This window comes from Macrosteles quadrilineatus, unplaced genomic scaffold (assembly GCF_028750875.1).
Source record: "Macrosteles quadrilineatus isolate MER2022 unplaced genomic scaffold, UCM_ALF_1.0 Scaffold_5__1_contigs__length_97177068, whole genome shotgun sequence".
In the NCBI taxonomy this organism is placed as follows: domain Eukaryota; kingdom Metazoa; phylum Arthropoda; class Insecta; order Hemiptera; family Cicadellidae; genus Macrosteles; species Macrosteles quadrilineatus.
Window position 1 is genome coordinate 53974628 of NW_026542598.1, and position 19888 is coordinate 53994515.

Here is a 19888-nt window from a genome sequence, read left to right on the forward strand (position 1 = left end):
GCATACTTAACATTTTATTATTTCCTGTATTTTTTGTATAACCAGCTAGGTAAAAAAGTTTTGCATTTAGGTTTTGAGATTCGGGATTCAATTTTTAAAAGTTTCGGTTTCGGTTTTGAGTTTTTCCATAACAATAAAATAAACTTCAGTCACTTATCATAAATATTTATTTGTCATTACACATACCAACAGTCTTAGTCTTTTAATATTTTTGTCAATATATTAAGATAAAGAAATAAAAGACATAACTAATATAAAACAAATCAACTATAATATATTTTCTATAATAACAAATTGTTTGCAATATCACCATTATTACATTTTTACATAAATACATGAGAGGAATGCATCTGAAGCTGTCGTTAAATCTTGACGTTACGTAGTAGCGAACAGGTACAACAAGGATTTGACAAACTGGAATATTTCTGAACCTCCAAGTTTAGATTCTCCATACACTCTGTCGACGAACGTGATTGGTACCTGGAAATAAGCAATGGTTGACACAACTACTACAAATATTTTGTTCTTACTTTTTATAAACTTGACAAATTTCTAGTCTAGTACAATCCCACAAACTCGGTCTAATGTAGATCAGAGGAATGCCAAGTTTGAAATTTACCTGGTTATTAAGTAAAAGCAAAATAATCAAAATTGAGACATTATGTAATACTTTTTGTTTGATTTCTTAAGGGTAATACATTCATAACATCTAACTTGTTGTGAAAGTTTTTTTTTTAAAGTTCATGGTCATGACGCTGATCAGATTGTACTGATGTGCTGACTACCTAAAACTGGTTGTCATACATGTGTGGTCCTTATGAAAAAATCCCGATTTTTATGTTCGTAAGTGCCAATACCATCCACATAAAAAAAAAAAAAAAAAAAACATAACTAGGTACTGAGATCGTGATTTTGACCAAAAAGCGATTGGCACCATCTTACCGTTGAGGGTGGGGGACTTTGAAGTCCAACTGTTGGTACCCCCAAGTACCTTGGCTTATGGTGGACAGGCAGTAGGCTTAGCCAGCACATGTTGGCAGGGCCGAACTTACCTTGGGGCGAGCGCCCGGGGCCCCATCTTAATAAGTTCAAAAATTAATTAGGCGCTTAACGAATAGCCTCTCTCGTGTTGCGTAGTTGAAAATTATGATCGTGGGAAACTAATACGAATACCGGAAATTGCCGCGATCGCAGGAAATCATCACGAATTTTGCCGGGATTGAAATATGATCCCAGATAATGGTCAGGAGTTGGGACAAATTGTCACGATTATTGAGATAATGGTGGATATTGCCGTGATCACGGGGTATCATCACAAACTACGTCGAGATCCCAAAAACTAGTCACAGCAGGGTGTCTACCTGTCACGGATGTCACCGAAGTCCCCGAAAAGTCACCGATTTTAGTAATGTGTCACTGATGTCCCCTATTGTCACGGAATTTGCTTAAATTGTCACCTAAATTTTTGTAGACCTACAGATTTTTATTTATTTTTGGGACAACACTAAATCTTTAGACGAAACTTGTCATGTTTCAATAATATTATACTATCACGTACAACAGTTAATCTAGTCTAGATTTAGACTAGATGATTCCAAATAAAATGATGGTGATGCAAACTGCGAAGTTAATACCATGTTATCATCCAATAACTAGTCAGTTTAGTACTGTAGCTAGTCAGGCAAACGGCCAAAATCTTGCCGACACAAAACTATTGTGCCAGTTCCAGTATCAAGACAAATTTTGCAATGTCTCTTATGGAGTCAGGCAACCGGCCTGTGTTTTGTCCGCACGAAAATACCGTACAATAGGCTAATGGTATTACCGTAGCTTACCAGTCTCGGATAGAGTCAGGCAACTAACTTAGCCTGTGTCTCACCGGCACGAAAATATCGTGCAAATAATGCTAACTTGCTACCGTAGCCGTAAGGTTGAGGTCAATTCCATGTACGTAAACTAGTTAAAATACCTCCAATAAAAAGACTGTTCAGACATTTAAAAAAAATAAAAAATATATAAAAGAACACTTACATCTGTGCATTAGTTTTACACGTTCAATGCGCTACGAGATCCCGAGGTCTCGTATCGTACCTAGCCTGTTGTGCGGGACCCATAATTTGGCTTCTTTCCTTAAGTTACAACATCGATATTTTGGCGTACAGTTATCGTAAAGAAATGAAACTTGTACATATATAATGCATTTTTATTGATCTATCAACTAACTAGTAAACATGAAATGAACACGATAAATAGGTCCTAGATCTCGTAACGCACTGAAGTAATAAACTTTTACTTTATTACGATACGAGACCTCTGGATCTTGTATCAAAAATAATTGTTCCATGCACCGCATGAGGCTAATCGGCTAATGGGGTGATTAGTATAGTAACCATGGCAACTTGTTGAATGCTTGGATGAATGAAGGAAACCGAAGAAATAATTCAAGAGCGAAGAGAAAGAATAATGGCTTTTTTATGTTGATATATTTATGAGCTATCTAATGTTTTATAGGTTAGATAATAATTGTTTTCAACAAAGCGAACATAAATTATTTTTAATTATTGACGTGTTTCCCTTCTGAAACAGCAGTAACGGATGCGTATAATAAAGATCATCGGTCAATGACCTAAAATATCACCATTGTGCAATGTTGTATTTTTATGTAAAAAGCAAATCATGGCATTAATTTGAATATTTATCCTATGGTTCCTACTAAATCAATGATAAATAATTGTCAAACCGAACAAGGAATTTCTGATAAAAAAACTTTGTATCATTGTATTGCGATTGGAATCCCCTTTCCCAGCCCTTTAGGAAAGTGGTGCAAGTCTAAATATAGCTTCAAGGTTATACACCCACCCCTTCCCACCGCCCACTCTACTCACGGTGGCTTGCACTCATTTCGAGGTCATTGCCCAACCCCAGAATTATAACAAAATAAACTAAACACAGTAATTTGTAAACATATTTCATTTGTATTTTATTTAGCCTGAAATCAGCCATAAGGAAATGCATCCTAAAAGATGAGCACTTTATGAGTAGGAGCATAGATAAAATACCCCCGCCGCAGCAAACCTGCAGACTAAGCAAATTTCCATTTACCTGGCTAGATTTCTACTAAAATATTCCCTAGAAATTGTCAGATTTATTTCCTATTAAAAAAACCATTAATTTAGTTAGTATTTAGGTTTGCTGCTACAGGGAAGATATTGAGGTGTGTTTGTTTTATTGCAATGTCGATAGCTTAGTATGAAATAAACCGAATTTCCAAATTTGGTTAAAATATCAATAAGAATAACAAGCAAACTACAACAGTTTATTTATTCTCCTTAAGAATAACATGGGAATTTTAAATTTACAATTTTCGTAATTACATCCGTAACCGTTGGGCATACAACAACGCTTTAATATACAAAATTATTTCTTTTTTTAAGCTCTACAAAATGGTTTGGAGAGGAATTATGAAATTTTGTTTTTTAGGGTCAAAAATGGGGAAAATCAATTTTTACCACATAAAACACTCCACGAACTTGTTTGTATAAACGTAGGTTTACATGTTTGCAAGTATTTAAACCCCTTCTTAATTTTTATATGTGTAGGTACAAATATCAAAATCCACAAGAGAGGTCTCAGAAACCTGTGTAGGCCTTTACACATTTACTATCTTTTAACGTATTTGTTTCCAAGGAAACAAAGGAACTGAAATTTAAGAAAAATATTTGTAAAGGCATAATAAGCAGCCTTCCCTGAGCCGTAAACTAAGACAACACTATGTCCATGAAGTCGTCAGACCGTAAGTACTCTTGAACTCTTGAACTTGTTATTTTTCCCAAAGTCTTAAATGTAACTCATTTGGTAAATGGTAAATAATTTTTGTAAGCCCTTCGATATTTGTAAACTGTTAAGATTTACTGTAAAGGTAATACTTTTCAAGTCAAGTCAAAATTATTTATTCCATAAAATAAAAAACAATATTACAATACATTGTAAGTAAAAGGAATTATTCCCCCGAATAGACTATTGATCCGTGATCGGGGGAAGAGTTAACAATATCATCAGTCTATGGGTATTGTAAAATTGTTCGATTCACTGCACTTTTTTATTTTAAGCACATAAACTAAATAAATCTAAGCTCTAAACTAAATAACTGTATTTTAAATGCTAACAAAATTTTAATTCTAAAATGAGGTGAATTACTTCTTAACATTAAACACAACGTCGCACTACCCTGTACAAGACTCAGCCCATTGTATTTATTCCAACACAATGGGCTGAATCCCATACAGAAACAATATGGATTACAATGTTTTACAAGTAAAATATTAAAAAAAAATATCTATATATATAATTCTGTAAGACTAAATTTTTACCAGAAAATTGTGGACGTCTGGTAAGTCGCAGAAAAGTGGGAGGGGTCTTAAATTAAAGGTCTTGACCCCAGGGACTCGGGAAAAATAGCAGAATTCCCATAAAGTTACCAGAAAACGAGATATAACGTAAAATATCCACCATAAGAAATGCATGGGGAATGAAAAACTTCTGCATTCTATCAGCTGTTACTTATTTACTTGCAATGTTTACATTTATTTCGAAAGTAAATGTTGGTAAATAATGTTTTAAAATGAATTGTGTTGAGTGAAGTAACTAGACAGGGTAGGGGAAGACCTGCAAGACGTGGAAGAGTGTCCAGGAATTCAACAGACTTAAGAAATGCAAAAAGAGAATGTCATGTAGGGCCTAGCTGTAAAAGAAATCCAGAAGCTGTTTTACAACCTGTCTTTAGAAGAACGCTGTAAAATGAGTTGAGTGTTGTTTCTCACAATCTAGGTCCTCTTAAAGCACTTGCATGCGTTGTGGCGCATTTCACTTCGCAGAGGAGGCCACAAATGGACATTTCAACGCATGTTGCCACAATGGACATGCCACAACCACAAGTAAATGACGAACCAAAAGAACTGTTTTTACATGATTCGAGCTTCGTAAAAAAAATAAGGCAATACATCAGTGCAATGGCTTTTGCGTCGCTTTCCGCTACACAAAAAGAGATTCCGGGAAATGGGCCTTACTGTTTTAAAATTCAGGGACAAATTCATGGATATATTTCTGACTTACTACCGCGAAATGGGGAGTTGCCTTCATAATAATTAATAATAATTTTAACCTTTACATTTGGTTCTCAAAATGGAAACTATAACAGAATTCGTAAGATTACAAAACAATCATCAATTTTAAACTAGAAAAGATGTGCAATGTTTGGCTGTATGATTTCAGCTCTGATTCGTCGTTCTCCGGGCTCAGGCCAAACCGTGTGCACGTTTCCATTTATTAATATGTTGCGTTATTGATTTAATCATTATTTTACAATTGTATTTCATTGACACATCAGAAGCAACTAATATACGACTCTAAGGAAAGGAAACCCAAGATATAAAACAAGAAACACAGTTAATTAATTTTAAGTAACATAAAATTTATAATTTTAAAAAAATATTTAGACTATTTGTCTTTTTATATAAATTAGGCCTATGTTTTTTTTATTGTAGTCTAAATTAGGGGCTATGGCCCCTACAGGCCACTAGTATACCTATAAATATAAAAAATGTGATCGATGACTGAATCATGACAATATCATACTTTTGGAATATAGACCGACTGGATCAAAGCCTCTGCAGCAGCCCGCCCGATGTGCGCGAGCCACTCGCTGATCATCCGCTTATAAACAGCAACACTGCAACTCTCAGCCTCAATAATGTTTGTTGGAAGATTACGGTACAGGACGTGAGCAATATAAAATGAATTTTTGTTAGTGGTCGTAAGAATAGATTTTGGGCAGCTGAAGACAAAGTTTAAACGATTTCTTGTAGGGTACCTATGGTGAATCTCAGAAAATATTTGTTCTTTATTGGATTTAATGAATAATAATAATGTTCTTATGAAAAGCTGTCTGACGTTTAGTACTGGAAAGTCAAGGAAAAGCTGGTCTGTTGAGTAACGGAAAGGTTTTTTAAGAATTTTTTTAATCAATGATTTTTGTGAGATGAATAAGGGCTCTAACACAGCTGACGAGACGTCACCCCATGCCAGGACACCGTATTGTAACACCGACTGCACGTAGGCGTAGTACACCATCCTGCAGTGATCCACCGTCAGCACCTGGCCCAGCTGATCGAATGCATATACTAATTTTCTAAGCCTCTGCTTGACATACCACACGTGAGGAACCCAGCTTAATTTTTCGTCCATAATTATGCCCAAATATTTGTATTGTGACACACGTTCGATGACGTTACAATCACAGTCACGTGACGACGGATCACCACAGGAGTGCAAACGTAAATGACGCGGGCTCGGATCACTTTCCTTCTTTAAAAAAATTGGAAGACATTTAGTTTTTAATACGTTTAAAGTTAAAGAATTATGATCCAACCAATTTTTCAACTTAAGTAAGTCGGACGATGCCCGCTCATACACCTCATCCCACGTGGAGTTAGGTATTTTTTTTTACCAAACTGAATATTAGGTATACGAGGATCAATATTCCTAACTTAAAATAGTAAAATAGTATAAAGTAGGTAACTAATAAAAGTTGTGATATAGGGATATTTTCATGATGATTCCTATATTTGAAAACTGCCTTTAAGCCGGATTTTCCAAGACGCAGAAGAGGAGCGCGGAGAGCGGAAAAGCAATTAACATGGTGTTCCGCTCCGCTTCTGGGAAAGCAGTAACATTAAATTACCTAAGACAAGAGGAGTCCGCTCTCCGCGCCTAGGAAATCAAAGCTTTAGCAAATAGAGAATATATCAGATTATAATTTTAAAGTTAATATTGAACTAGGGCGTTCACGAAGGCGTCGCTAATAGGATTGTAATAGGGTCGTGCGGGTCCAGCTGGTAATGGCCCTGCAGGTCAGTTTGGGCTGCCTCAAGTTATGGTGGCAAGAAATATAACACTTTAGCTTGTTCAAAATTAACTATAAGTGAATAGCTCAATGACTTTTGTTAAGGTATTGGATATTGCTTTGCTTATTGAATGAAGTCAAGAAATTGACAACTAAAGTTTGCGATCGGCCGATCCTTTTCAGGTATATGCGATTTTATCTTCCTTTTTTATTGTTTTAGATCCATAAAAAATTGCGAGGACATTAACGGTTTGCTATCAATTAAGATAAAAAGGGTTTACATTTAGGAAATTCCTAATTCAATTAATGATTGAATAACTCAAGCGTGGTTTTTTCTGAAACTAAATCAAAATTGATTTAGCTTCATTGTTTCTTCTAGCTTGTCCCTTTCTAGCTGAATCAGATTATGCTAAAGGTGCAAATTATCATTAGAGATTGATAATCTAGGCGCTGAGCCTGAAGAATGATTATGCAAAATGCTGGTATAAAACACATTAAACACATTCTTTCATTTTGGAAATTGCTAAAGCAAAACCCTTAGTATTTTGGTTTAAATAAGTTGCCATGGTTTTCATTTCAATGATTTTAAAACCTGAGAAAATTGCGGTCTGGATGGAATCTTAATAACGTTTTCATTTCTTGTAACCAAAAGTAAAAATTAATATCAATAGAAATACAGTACGGTTAGCACACTAAAAAGGATGAGGAACAATTAGTGGAATAACTGATCTGCGTTGCAAATCACTAAGAATCGACTGATCCCGTAAAAGTCCGAGTAGACGACTGGACGACCATCTTCCTCCGAGCTTTACCACTGACAGGTATCTATCTCTTCATGAGTTTCAGCAGACCGGGTAACATTTAGTTACATGTTAAACCTCATTAATAGCACTGTGAGATCATATCTAATAAGGTATACTTACAACTTATAAAGAAACCGTTTTCATACCTGTACCTATGGTCATGAAACTCTGGCAATTTTTGTTTGTTCTAGGACACTAGGCATGACCCCGGGATTATTTTTAACATTACTTCAGGCTAGACCTAGTGGTTGGTTTGTCTCTTAGATAAAATCCATTGGTGATTTGGTGGGATTTGAACCCGGGACGGGCTAAAGTCCCACGCTCTAGATCAGCTCGCTCCCCGGCTATTTTAAATAAGTGTATGTTACAAGTTACATCCGTTCCACAAATATTTGTGTATGGAAGTGGATAGAAAGGGTGTCAAAGATCGTAATGTCAGGAATGTGAGGCTAGACGGAGAGCCCACAGATATGTAAGGTACAGAGGAAACATGCTTATGGGACAACTGTGCACTTTGGGCTCTGGTATGTTGGGGCGGAAATATACTTGTGACAAGCAACGAAGAGCCCAAACGGCAAGCACTGTGTGAAAATTCCAATCCCACAGGGCATAGGGTCTTCCTCCACCGTGAGCATTGCAGTAAATGAGGGCAATCGAGGCAGTCGGGACATTGCTCTAGACACCAGCTCTAGAGCTAGCCACCACTTAAGTGTATAATGAAGTGTATCGTCTGTTTCTTACTTCTCTGTGGAGAGCCTCGCTACAATATCAACCGTGTTACTCTCAATGCTAGGTTTACGTTTTTACGCAGGGAAAAAAACAGGTGAAAAATAACAGATTATATGATAATTGTTGAAAATTCTATCTCAATAAAACCAAAACGCAATTTATGTATTTATGTATAGTGTTTGTGATTTGTATCGCCTGCAAAAGCTAATGAGATAGAAATAATTTATAACATACTAGCTGTAACCCGCGGGCTTTGCCCCGTTTAACTTCTTAATTTTCAAGATGATCTCGTTCGCATGGCTCAATCACGTTCTGGTTGAAGTTCGTTCGCTACGCTCACTCACCTTTAGGTTGGAGCTCGTTCGCTACGCTCACTCACCTTTGGGTTGGAGCTCGTTCGCTGCGCTCACTTGCCTTCAGATTAGGTCGTTCGCTACGCTCACGTGCCTTCAGGTTAGCTCGTTCACTACGCTAACCCGCCTCCAGGTTGAAGTTTGTTCGCTATGCTCACTCACCTTTTGGTTGCAAATTAGCTGTTGTCATAATTGTAAAAGAAATAATAGTGCTACACCCTGTTGGTAATCCTTGTAACTTTAATGCTATTGAACATCATAGAACAGAACCAACTTGTTTAATTGAAACAGCTGTTAAGATTCATTAATTCCATTTCTCATAAGGTTAACATGGGAAACTCCAGAGCCACTGGGGCGGAGCCGATTGGACGGATCACGAAATTGATGGTGTATAAACCTATTCCATGAAATTCTACACGTATGTACCAAGTTTCGTGGCAATCGGTTCAGCAGTGTCTGAGTTTATCACTGCCAAACAAATATATATATACAAACATCCTCTTTTATACTTATAAGATATAAGAAGACTTCTTACTATTAACAAATTTTGTTTCCAGGGAAACAGGTTTTAAGGATTCTGAAATTAAATGAAAGATGCCTGACAGCTGTAAGTAGAATCTTCAATGGATAATATCCAAGACAGCGCTGTGAAAATTGTCAGATGGTGAGTAACGTCAACAGTGTGTCATCTCATCTTCATCATGTAGTTTTGTTAAAATCATATTAGCCCGACTGGCGAGCACTGTGTGGAAATTCCTATCACACTGGGTACAGGGTTTTCCTCAACCGTGAGCATTTTAGTACATAAGGGCGAGGAGGCGGTGTGGGACTTTGCCCTAGACATCAGCACTAGAGCTAGACAAGGTGGTACCATGAAGTTTATCCTATGTTTCTTCTCTTCCGTTGAGAGCCTCGCTACGATATCAACCGCGTTAATCTGCGTGCTAGGGGAAATATTACCATAGTACTATCTGTAACGGTAAAGCTATTTCTTTGATTACACATGAAGTAAGAGTACGATACCATTTGGTGCAGCACGACTGCACTCGCATTGACCAATGGCAGGTTAATATGTCAATACTGACTGAGTTGTAATAAAAATATTTTAAATCTTTTTAGTAAATGATATACATTTTCTAATGTAATGTTAATATTAGTAAGGGAATATGAAGAGAATGATTGTGTTGAATAGATGCAACCGTGCATAGCAGTTAATTCAGAGGCCCTTTCCATTCATCAGAACAACAACACTTGTTTTATGTATTTATTTTATTTTTGGGGTAATACTTATTATTATTGTTTCCATGGATTACACTAACAAATACATCTTTAACACTGCTGACTACATCAATTGATGTAGTACGTCACGAGCGCCCATGGCGGACTACATCAAAAGATGTAGTCGCACCACTCAAACTATATTGGTTCTGTGTGAACTCAGACATAGACGAGGAACGATGTATCGCGCGTCAGCCTGTTGTGCCAGTTCTCGAGTTTATTTTGCCGCGAATCGTTTTCAACCCCGGGTTTTCACTTCGGCACGGGACCGTGCTAATCTCGTTCTTTTGTGTGGTCTGTGTAAATGCGGTGGGTGGGGTTGTAAATAGTTTTTGAATAGTTTGAAAATTTTCCTATAATTGTCTTTTCTGTAAGAACAGTGTTTTTATAAATAACAATAACTCTTTCTTTGACATTGTGTGTGAACTAATTTTTTGCATTGACGATCGTTCTAAATGACACTTGGACGGATTGTATTTAATTTTCTGTGGTTATTATTAGGATAATTACCAACATTTCTGTTAAGAAACAAGTTTGTGGGCCGTTAGACACAAATGTGACAGTAAACGGACTACTTCTTCTTCGCCATGACTCAGCAAAACGGCCCCACCGGCGGACTGCATCAATTGATGTACAGGAAGTGACGTCACCAATAATGATCAAAATGGAGGTCTGGGGATCTTCTAATGACATTTTGGATGCATTCACATCATTTACTTGGTGATTTATCAATAATCATATTTCAGCACTTTAGGCACGCAATACTAACCCATTTCAGCACTGAACAAGTTAACAAGCAAATTAACTACACCAGAAAATTTTCATCTTGTATAAAATAACATGGAATATCGAGTAACCAATGTAGGCAAGCAAATATTTTAATTAAATTTGGCTGGTTATTTAACTGGTTAAGACAATTGCCAAAAAAAAACTTATATTCATTTCAGTAGGCGAAAAACCTAAATTTCATTTTGAGTCTTAACGTTTGGGTTTATAATAAATCCCAAATATAATATAATAATAATATAATCTTAATATAATATTGTTCACAATTTATAATATTAAGATCACAATAATAATAATAATAAAGACATACAAGATTATTATTTTACCTATTGATTCAGAGAAACTACTCTTGATAATCAAAGGTGTAAATAAAGACATAATTTTTTAAAGCCGCGTCCCCACCAAACATGTTTGTCGAACAGTGTTTGACGGACATTTGTGATGTCCGCCGAACATTGTTCCGGTGTTGGTTTGGTAGAGACGCCTTCTCAAACATTCTGAGCCTCATGGTGGGTGTAGTGGTATGAAGCTGATGATTTAATTCTAGAAAGAAGGTTGTTGCCCTTAAACTGTAATGAGGGTGAAAAATAACAGATTATAAGATAATCGTTTAAAATTCTATCTCAATAAAAACAAAAGGTAAGGGTTCTTTTAAACTATCTATAAGGGTTGGTGAATTAGCAGCATCTACATCATAAGATTTGTTACTATTAACTAATATGGTATTATTTGTTTCCAGGGAAACACTGGTTTGAAAGGATTCAGAAATTAAAAATGAAAGATGCCTGACAGCCAGCTGTAAGTAGTCTCTTCTACGGATATTACCTAAGACAGCGCTGTGAAAATCTTCATATTGTGAGTAACGTCAACAGTGTGTCATCTCATTTTCATCATGCAGTTTTGATCAAATCATAGTAGTAGCCCGACAGTTTAAAGTACATATTAAAACTGTCACTACATTAATCTAAAAACTTATCTGAAAACATTAATATAGCACAAGTATTGGGAGTATAAAAAAAGTCTAATTTCATTTCCCACGATTAAGGTTGTATGATAAAAAGTAATTGTACATCTAAGCCTTGAACCAACACAGTTTAAATTCTAAGCATGAAAATTCCGCCAAAATCCTGTCAACTTCAAGAGTTTCAAAGTTTCTAAGCTCAATGGATGTTGCACGTAAGTAGTTATTATCATTTTGTATTTTAACTTAATATTATTGACATTAACTAGTGTATTCCTTTAAGATAACACAAGTACTGTACAGGAGGCATACAAATGTTTGTCTAGGAACCATTATAAATAACTATATTGAGTGATTGACTGATGGAGACTTCAGATCCCTTGCAATGATAGTGTTCTCCCCATAACGAAAGTATTCCAGACTCAAAGAACAAATCATATCTAAGTACATAGTAAAAATTTACTCTCCATTGCAACAATACTCAACTACTTGCCTCAAAACATTATCTCAACCTGTTGTTAACATAAAGGGATCAAGTTGAAACTTTGGTTAAAACACTGTTGCAATTGACAAAATAATATTGCAAATTTGTAAATAAAAAAAATGCACAAATCAAAAACTAATTTAATGAATTAATTTTCTATCTCTGTCTTATTACAACCTCATATTAGTGGCAATTTTAGTTAATTACCACACACATAACACAGACAGTGCACACACACAGATATGTACAGATGTGTTAGTTGTACTTAACACATCTTGAAACTTACTGACCATAATATTGATGTTCAGATGTTCCGGATTCCATGAAAAGAAGATGAAGTTTGCTTGGATCAAAAAAGAAGATGAAGTTTGCTTGGATCAAAAAAGAAGATGTATGGTTGTTTGTGTGTGTGAGAGTAAGGGGGTGGGTTTGATAGCTAGGGAATTCGTTGAAAACAAAAACGGACCAGAAAGATTTTTATGTTATCGTTTCATAGTTATTGAACAGGTCATTTGTACTTCCGACTACGACAGGGAGGGGAACTTGCTAGGCTAGCCAGGGAGAGGGAATAAAAAAAAGTAGGTTAGAGGGGGGTTGTAAAGGGGGGAGGGTTTGAACATTTTACTTAGGGACGTGGGATGTATCATGGTAGGCTAGTCAGGGCCTGGGGTTATGGGGTGAAGTAGGCTAGAGGGGGGCATCGAAAGTCGGAAGTTCTAATGACCTGTGTATATACATACAAAGGCAAAAGATTTTAAAGAAATATGATTTTATCATGAAAAAGATTTTATGGGTTTAAGACATAGGGGAAAAAAATTGTTACTAAAATATTTTAATAACAGGTCCTTGGATCATCCATTTCAGACAGGGAGGGGGATAAAGTAGGCTAGACAGGGACGAGGGAACTTAAAAAAAGTAGGTTATTGGGGGGTTTAAGGGGGGAGGGTTCATTTTTTAGTTAGGGCGTGGGACGTATATTGGTAGGCTAGTCAGGGTCTGGGGTTATGGGTAAGTAGGCTAGAGGGGGGCATCGTGGTGATGGATGATCTAATGACTTGATTCTGTTTGAAGAAATAATCCTGTTTATTTCTCTGGGAATAGTGGGAATAGCAGGGGGAGGGTGGTTCTAGGTAATCTGGATCTACATTTGAAGAGTCAAGACACTGGTAGAAGAGATGTTAGAAGAGGATGATATTAGAAGATGATCGTCATGACAGTGGTGTGACAAGTCTGAAGTCAAGAAACTGAGAAAAGGATATCTGGAGCATTCCATGAGGTGTGTAAATGTTTAAATTATATATATATTTAAAAGGTCAAACATGCATAATCAGCACTATTAAGGTAAGTATTTTTCAGGAAGTTGGCTGGATTATTTGGCTAAACTGTGTTGGTTCAATGATAAATGTGTGCACTAGTAAGGGAAATATTGTGATTTAAAACACTTATTAGGTTTTTATGGATGATAAGGAATTGTGTTTTTTACATAGAATTTAATGATAATGGGCAAAACAAATATTTAAACACTACAAGTGACAAGTTACGTTAAGAGGAAATTAATAAGTGTTTGCATTAGTACATTAACACATAGGTACCGAGAAATAATAAAAATTTTCACAGTATTTTACAAAACATTATTTTGACGGGAATGGATGACATTACTTGACGAACATGAATTTATATTTCATATAAGATATAACTACAGTAGTGAGTTGTTTTCATCCCTCAGAGCCATCGGGTTCATTAAAAAAATATCAGGAATAAAGAAGTCTTTGCCTTTTTTGTAATGGATACCAAAGCTGGAAGGTAGCAACCTCATTTGAAACATATCAACATGGGCAGAATGACTGTGATGGGCTTATAATCACCAAGAATTTTGAAGCGGTAAGTGATCAGTAATCAAGTCTAAAGACCCTGACACAAATTGAGAAAGATATTTGCAAGCCCATGTTTATGACAAAGCCTCCTTTTCTATTTGATCGTATCTCCATTTAACTTCACTGAGACTTTGAGAAATGAATCTAACTGGATGCCAAATTCTGTTGAGCCACTGTTCCAATACTCCACCAATCCCAAGGCCTAATGAATCTACACAAATCAGAGGCAGCTCTGGGTCAAATGTGACAAGCGACACATCATCAGTAGCTAGATTCTTGATGTTCTCGAATTACATCTGATGTTGATCAGTCCAAATCTATTCGTAATTTGTATTAAGTAGAATTATAAGTGGAACTACATGATTCAACAAATGAGAAATGAATTTCATGAGGTAGTTCACCATACCAAGAAAAGACCGAAGCTCCTTCACATTCCTTGGAGGTTGCACAGCTTTAATCGCAGAAACCTTATGTGGATCAGGTTTTATTTGACCATTCTCAAACCTATGACCTAATAAATTCAATGACTTCACTTTAAACACATAACTATTTGTTCTTGTTCTAAGTAATGCCTTTGTCTTGCATATTCTTAGTAGCATATCAAGTCTTTCATAAGGTAATTGACAACACCTTTCAGCCCCTCGATGGCCTTAATCATCTTTCTTTGGAAATGCTACGGAGCTGGGGTAAGTCCAAATGGTAGTCTTCTAAAGTAAAAGTGACTGACTGGTGTGATGAAATTTGTGAGTTTCTGGGATTTTTCATCGATCACGACCTGCTAGAAACCGTTTTGAGCATCGAGCTTAGACATAACAGAGGCTGATCCTGTATTTGCCTATATTTGCTGTTAATCTGCAGGCAAATTAAGCATTTCTCTGGACAAACTCATTTAATTCCGTGTAATCAACGTAAAGTCAAATAGCACCATCCTTTTTTGTTGCTACTACTAGGGGTAAACCGGTCAATTGCTTCTATGACAGGAACAATAATACCGGTCTTAATCATATTGTCCAGTTTTAGCCTTTAAGAGTAGAGCTACCCGACGAGGGCTAGATACTGCAAACTGTTTGGCATAATCAGATAATTAAATGGTGTATTGGTTACCTATTTCAACTCCCAAACCGTTGAAAACATTAGGATACTAAGTCACTCGACATCTGAGTCAACTTGATCTACAGACTTATGCAACAAACCAAAGGCAATTATTGCTGACACTTCTAGTAATGGCTCTTTTTGGCCCTCCACTCCCTCCCTTTTGGATAAAACCTAAACGCAACTGTTTATGTATAGGGTTTTCGGCGTAGGGGTTGCAATCAGCCTCCCTGACTCCCTATTCATCAACTGAGCAGGGTCTGTCCTTTTACTCCATGGTTTTTCTTCTTCTTCACAAACATGGACCAACTGTCTTATCTTTCATGTCTCTGCTCTCTTCTTCTCCCAACTTCCACCCCTTCCTTTTCCTTCTTCTGTTACAGGCCAACCCAAGGTGTTAAGTGGACCGTGCTGTGGGGTGGATGGCACCAGGCCTCTTTTGTATGGTGTCTGAACGGTACTTCGTAAGGTGGGGCTGAGCAGGGCAGGAACCCGCTGGTATCTACACTTCTTAGTACAGGGCTTGGAACCTGATGAAGCCGGGAAGAAAGTGGATCAAAGGAAGGCATCATCAGCGCAGGACAAATGGGTGCCTAGAAAAGGAAAAAAGGGAGATTCAAGAGATTACCCCACCCCTAAATAAGAACTTAAACAGGTTTTGTAACTGAACATTGTAGGCACAGAGGTTATCTAAAAAAAATAACATCGTTCAGGAATGTGACTGTAGACCTTGCCAATCAGGGCAAGAAACACCCAGACATCTATTGGCTGAATGCGATGCAGTTGAGAGAAAGAGAATAGCTTGCGAATGCAAGAAGTAGCAGTTGGAGATTTTCCTCAGAACCCCACCTGATGCTAAACTTCATTAAGGAGTTAGGATTGGAGGAGGTTCTCTAGGCAAAGACCGTAGACTAGTTTTGGGGACACAATAGATCTTACAGGTCGCAGTGTAATTCTTCCCCCAAGCATCATCAAGTATCAGTCACAGTATGTATATACGGTTCGTGAATTGTATCACCTGCAAAAGCAGATTTGAAAGAGATTACAACATAAGACTTCTTACTATTTACTAATTTGGTGCATATTTGTTTCCAGAGAAACCCAAATTGAAAGGATTCTGAAATTAAAAATGAAAGGTTCATGAGAGACGTAAGGCTCTTCAATGGATATTAACTAAGACAGCGCTGTGAAAATCGTCAGATGGTGAGTAACGTCAACAGTGTGTCATCTCATCTTCATCATGCAGTTTTGTTAAAATCATATTCGCCCGACAGTTTAAACTACATATTAAAATTGTCAATACTTCCATCTAAACACATATCTGAAAATATTCAGATAGCACAAGTATTGAGAGGATATAAAAGTGTATGCTGATACATCTATTGATGAATGATAATAATGTCTCAGTACTTGTCGTCATTATACTCTGATATTTCAATTGTTATAATATTATGTTGTTGTAATCAATCTAATTTCATTTCACAGCTTATAAATCATTGTATAAATATTCATGTTTCTAGCCCCTGAGCTATTTAAGACATAACAATTTGTTAGGTATCTCCGTCAAATAGTCTAAAAATTATTCAGATTGCTCAGTAGCTTATAATAATATATAAGAATATAGTACTGTATAATCATATTATCTTTTGATGTGAAGAAAACATTTCTAAAGGTTGCAACCCTCACACATATAATTAAAACAAACACATCACAAACATAAACATGCTACAAACATTTAGATAGCACTGTTATGATAATATAATTCCGGCGCGGGGGTGGTTGCTGACTAGTCTGTTACAAATAGTAACAAATTTTCTTACTTTACCTTAACATTTGAGCCTATTTATGGACGAAGAGTTCATCAAAGCAAATTTCCAGGCGTATTTGCTAAGTTTGTTTTGATTTAATGTTTGCAAAATGTGAACCAATGAAGAACCAATTGAAAAAATCTAATGAATATTATAGTTTACAGCTTTGTGGTAGAAACATTTACTAACGTTTACAACCGTTACTGTTTCAACCCAGGTAACTACTAATGAACAGCAAAAAACAAAGTTTCTTGTTGTTGTTAACTAATGAACAACACAGATTGCTACTTATAAGGCTTTAGTAATTCTGCATAATATTTAATTTCCCTCAATTGGTTGTATAGTAAAATGCTCATAGGTTGTAAAAGGTAATTCTCCATTCAAGCCTTGAACCAACACAGTTTAAGTTTAAGTTCTAAGCACAAGAATTTAGCTCAAATCCAGCCAACTTCAAGAGTTTCAAAGTCTCTAAGCTCAATGGATGTTGCAAGTAAGTAGCTATTATCGTTTTAATATTATTGATATTTACTAGTAATATACCTTTAATATATCACGAGTACAGAAAGAATTTTCAAAATACTAACAAAGTATTTAAAGAAACAAATAATCAACAAATTATTTTAGTGCTTAAAAATCTTAACTTTATCTTATTACCAGCCAGAAAACTAATGTTTGTCTAACAACCCTTATCAATTGAATATAGAGTGATTGAAAGATAGGAGACCTCAGATCCTTTAGGATGAGACTTTTCTCCCCATAAAATAGTATTCCAGACTTAAAGAACAAATCATCAAGAAGAACAAAGTGCATAGTCAGGTTTAAAGTTTTCGGAGACTTTACTCTCCATTGCGACAATACTCAACTACTTGCCTCAGCTCATTATATAAACCAGTTGTTAATATAAAGTGATATTCAAAGCAATGTTGAAACCACTGTTGCAGTTGACAAATAACATTGCATACATTTTAAAATTACAATCATGCACAAAATAAAAACCAATACATAAAAATTAATATTCTACTTGTCTTGTTACAACTTTATCAAATTAAAATTGTAGTTAATTTTATACACATCTTGAATCTTTTACTAACCACAATATTGATGTTCAGATGCTCCGGATTCCTTGAAAGAAGATGATGTTTGCTTGGATCAAAAAAGAAGATGTATGGTTGTTTGTGTGTGTGAGAGTGCGGGGGGGGGGGGGGGGGGGTTGTTAGCTAGGGAATTCGTTGAGTACTGAAAGGGACCAGAAAGATGTTTAGGTTATCTTTTCAAAGTTATTGAACAGGTCATTTGTAGTTCCGACTACGACAGGGAGGGGAACTTGCTAGGCTAGCCAGGGAGTGGGAATAAAAAAAGTAGGTTAGAGGGGGGTCGTAAAGGGGGAAGGGTTTGAACATTTTACTTAGGGACGTGGGATATACCATGGTAGGCTAGTCAGGGCCTGGGATTATGGGGTGAAGTAGACTAGAGGGGGGCATCGAAAGTCGGAAGTTCTAATGACCTGTGTATGTACAAAGACAAAAAGTTTTAAAGAAACATGATTTTATCATGAAAACGATTTTATGGGTTTAAGACGCAGTGAAAAGAAAATTGTTACTAAAATACTTTAAAAGTAGGGCATTTACATGTTAATTACAGGGAGTAACAAGTAACAATTCAGGGTTGATAATCTTGGGTTTATTGTACAGAGAAGTATACAACAGGTCCTTGGATCATCCATTTCAGACAGGGAGGGGGGTAAAGTAGGCTAGACAGGACGAGGGAACTTAAAAAAATAGTAGGTTATTGGGGAGCTTAAGGGGGGAGGGTTTACATTTTTGAGTTAGGGCGTGGAAGTATATTGGTAGGCTAGTCAGGGTCTGGGGTTATGGGGAAGTAGGCTAGAGGGGGGCATCGTGGGGATGGATGATCTAAAGACTTGATTCTTTTTGGAGAAATAATCCTTATTAATCCGGGAATAGTGGGAATAGCAGGGGGAAGGTGGTTCTAGGTCATCTGGATCTACATTTGAAGAGTCAAGACACTGGCAAAAGAGACGATAGAAGTGAAAAACATTAGAAGATTATCATCATGACAGCATAATGAGAAGTCTGAAGTCAAGAAACTGAGAAATGGCTACCTGTAGTACTCCAACAGGTTTGTAAAATACTAACTGTTATAACTTTTTATACTTGAATTATCCATTAAGACAAAATAACATTGCAAATTTGTAAATTAAAAACAAATGTAATGAATTAATTTTCTATCTCTGTCTTATTAGAACCTTATCTTAGTTGCAATTTTAGTTAACCTTATAGACATCTTGAAACTTTTACTAACCACAATATTGATGTTCAGATGCTCCGGATTCCTTGAAAAGAAGATGATGTTTGCTTGGATCAAAAAAGAAGATGTATGGTTGTTAGTGCGTGTGGGTTTGAGGGGGGGTAGGGGTTGTTAGCCAGGGAATTCGTTGAGAACTAAAACGGACCAGAAAGATTTTTAGGTTATCTTTTCAAAGTTATTGAACAGGTCATTTGTAGTTCCGACTACGACAGGGAGGGGAACTTGCTAGGCTAGCCAGGGAGAGGGAATAAAAAAAAGTAGGTTAGAGGGGGGTTGTAAAGGGGGGAGGGTCAAAATTTTACTAAGGGACGTGGGATATATCATGGTAGGCTAGTCAGGGCCCGGGGTTATGGGGTGAAGTAGACTAGAGGGGGGCATCAAAAGTCGGAAGTTCTAATGACCTGTGTATGTACAAAGACAAAAAGTTTTATAGAAACATGATTTTATCATGAAAAAGATTTTATGGGTTTAAGACATAGTGCAAACGAAAA

The 19888-nt window shown here is 36.4% G+C and overlaps 1 protein-coding gene across 1 annotated transcript in view; it reads right to left on the reverse strand.

The window, feature by feature from the left end:
• Positions 1–249: 249 nt before the first annotated feature.
• LOC128994054 (dolichol-phosphate mannosyltransferase subunit 1) overlaps positions 250–19888 on the reverse strand; it is a 44282-nt gene continuing 24643 nt past the window's right edge. The window contains exon 6 of the mRNA XM_054418270.1: positions 250–480. Within this exon, the coding sequence (XP_054274245.1) occupies positions 376–480 (105 nt within the window). The 3' untranslated portion in view covers positions 250–375. The remainder of the gene's footprint in view (positions 481–19888) is intronic.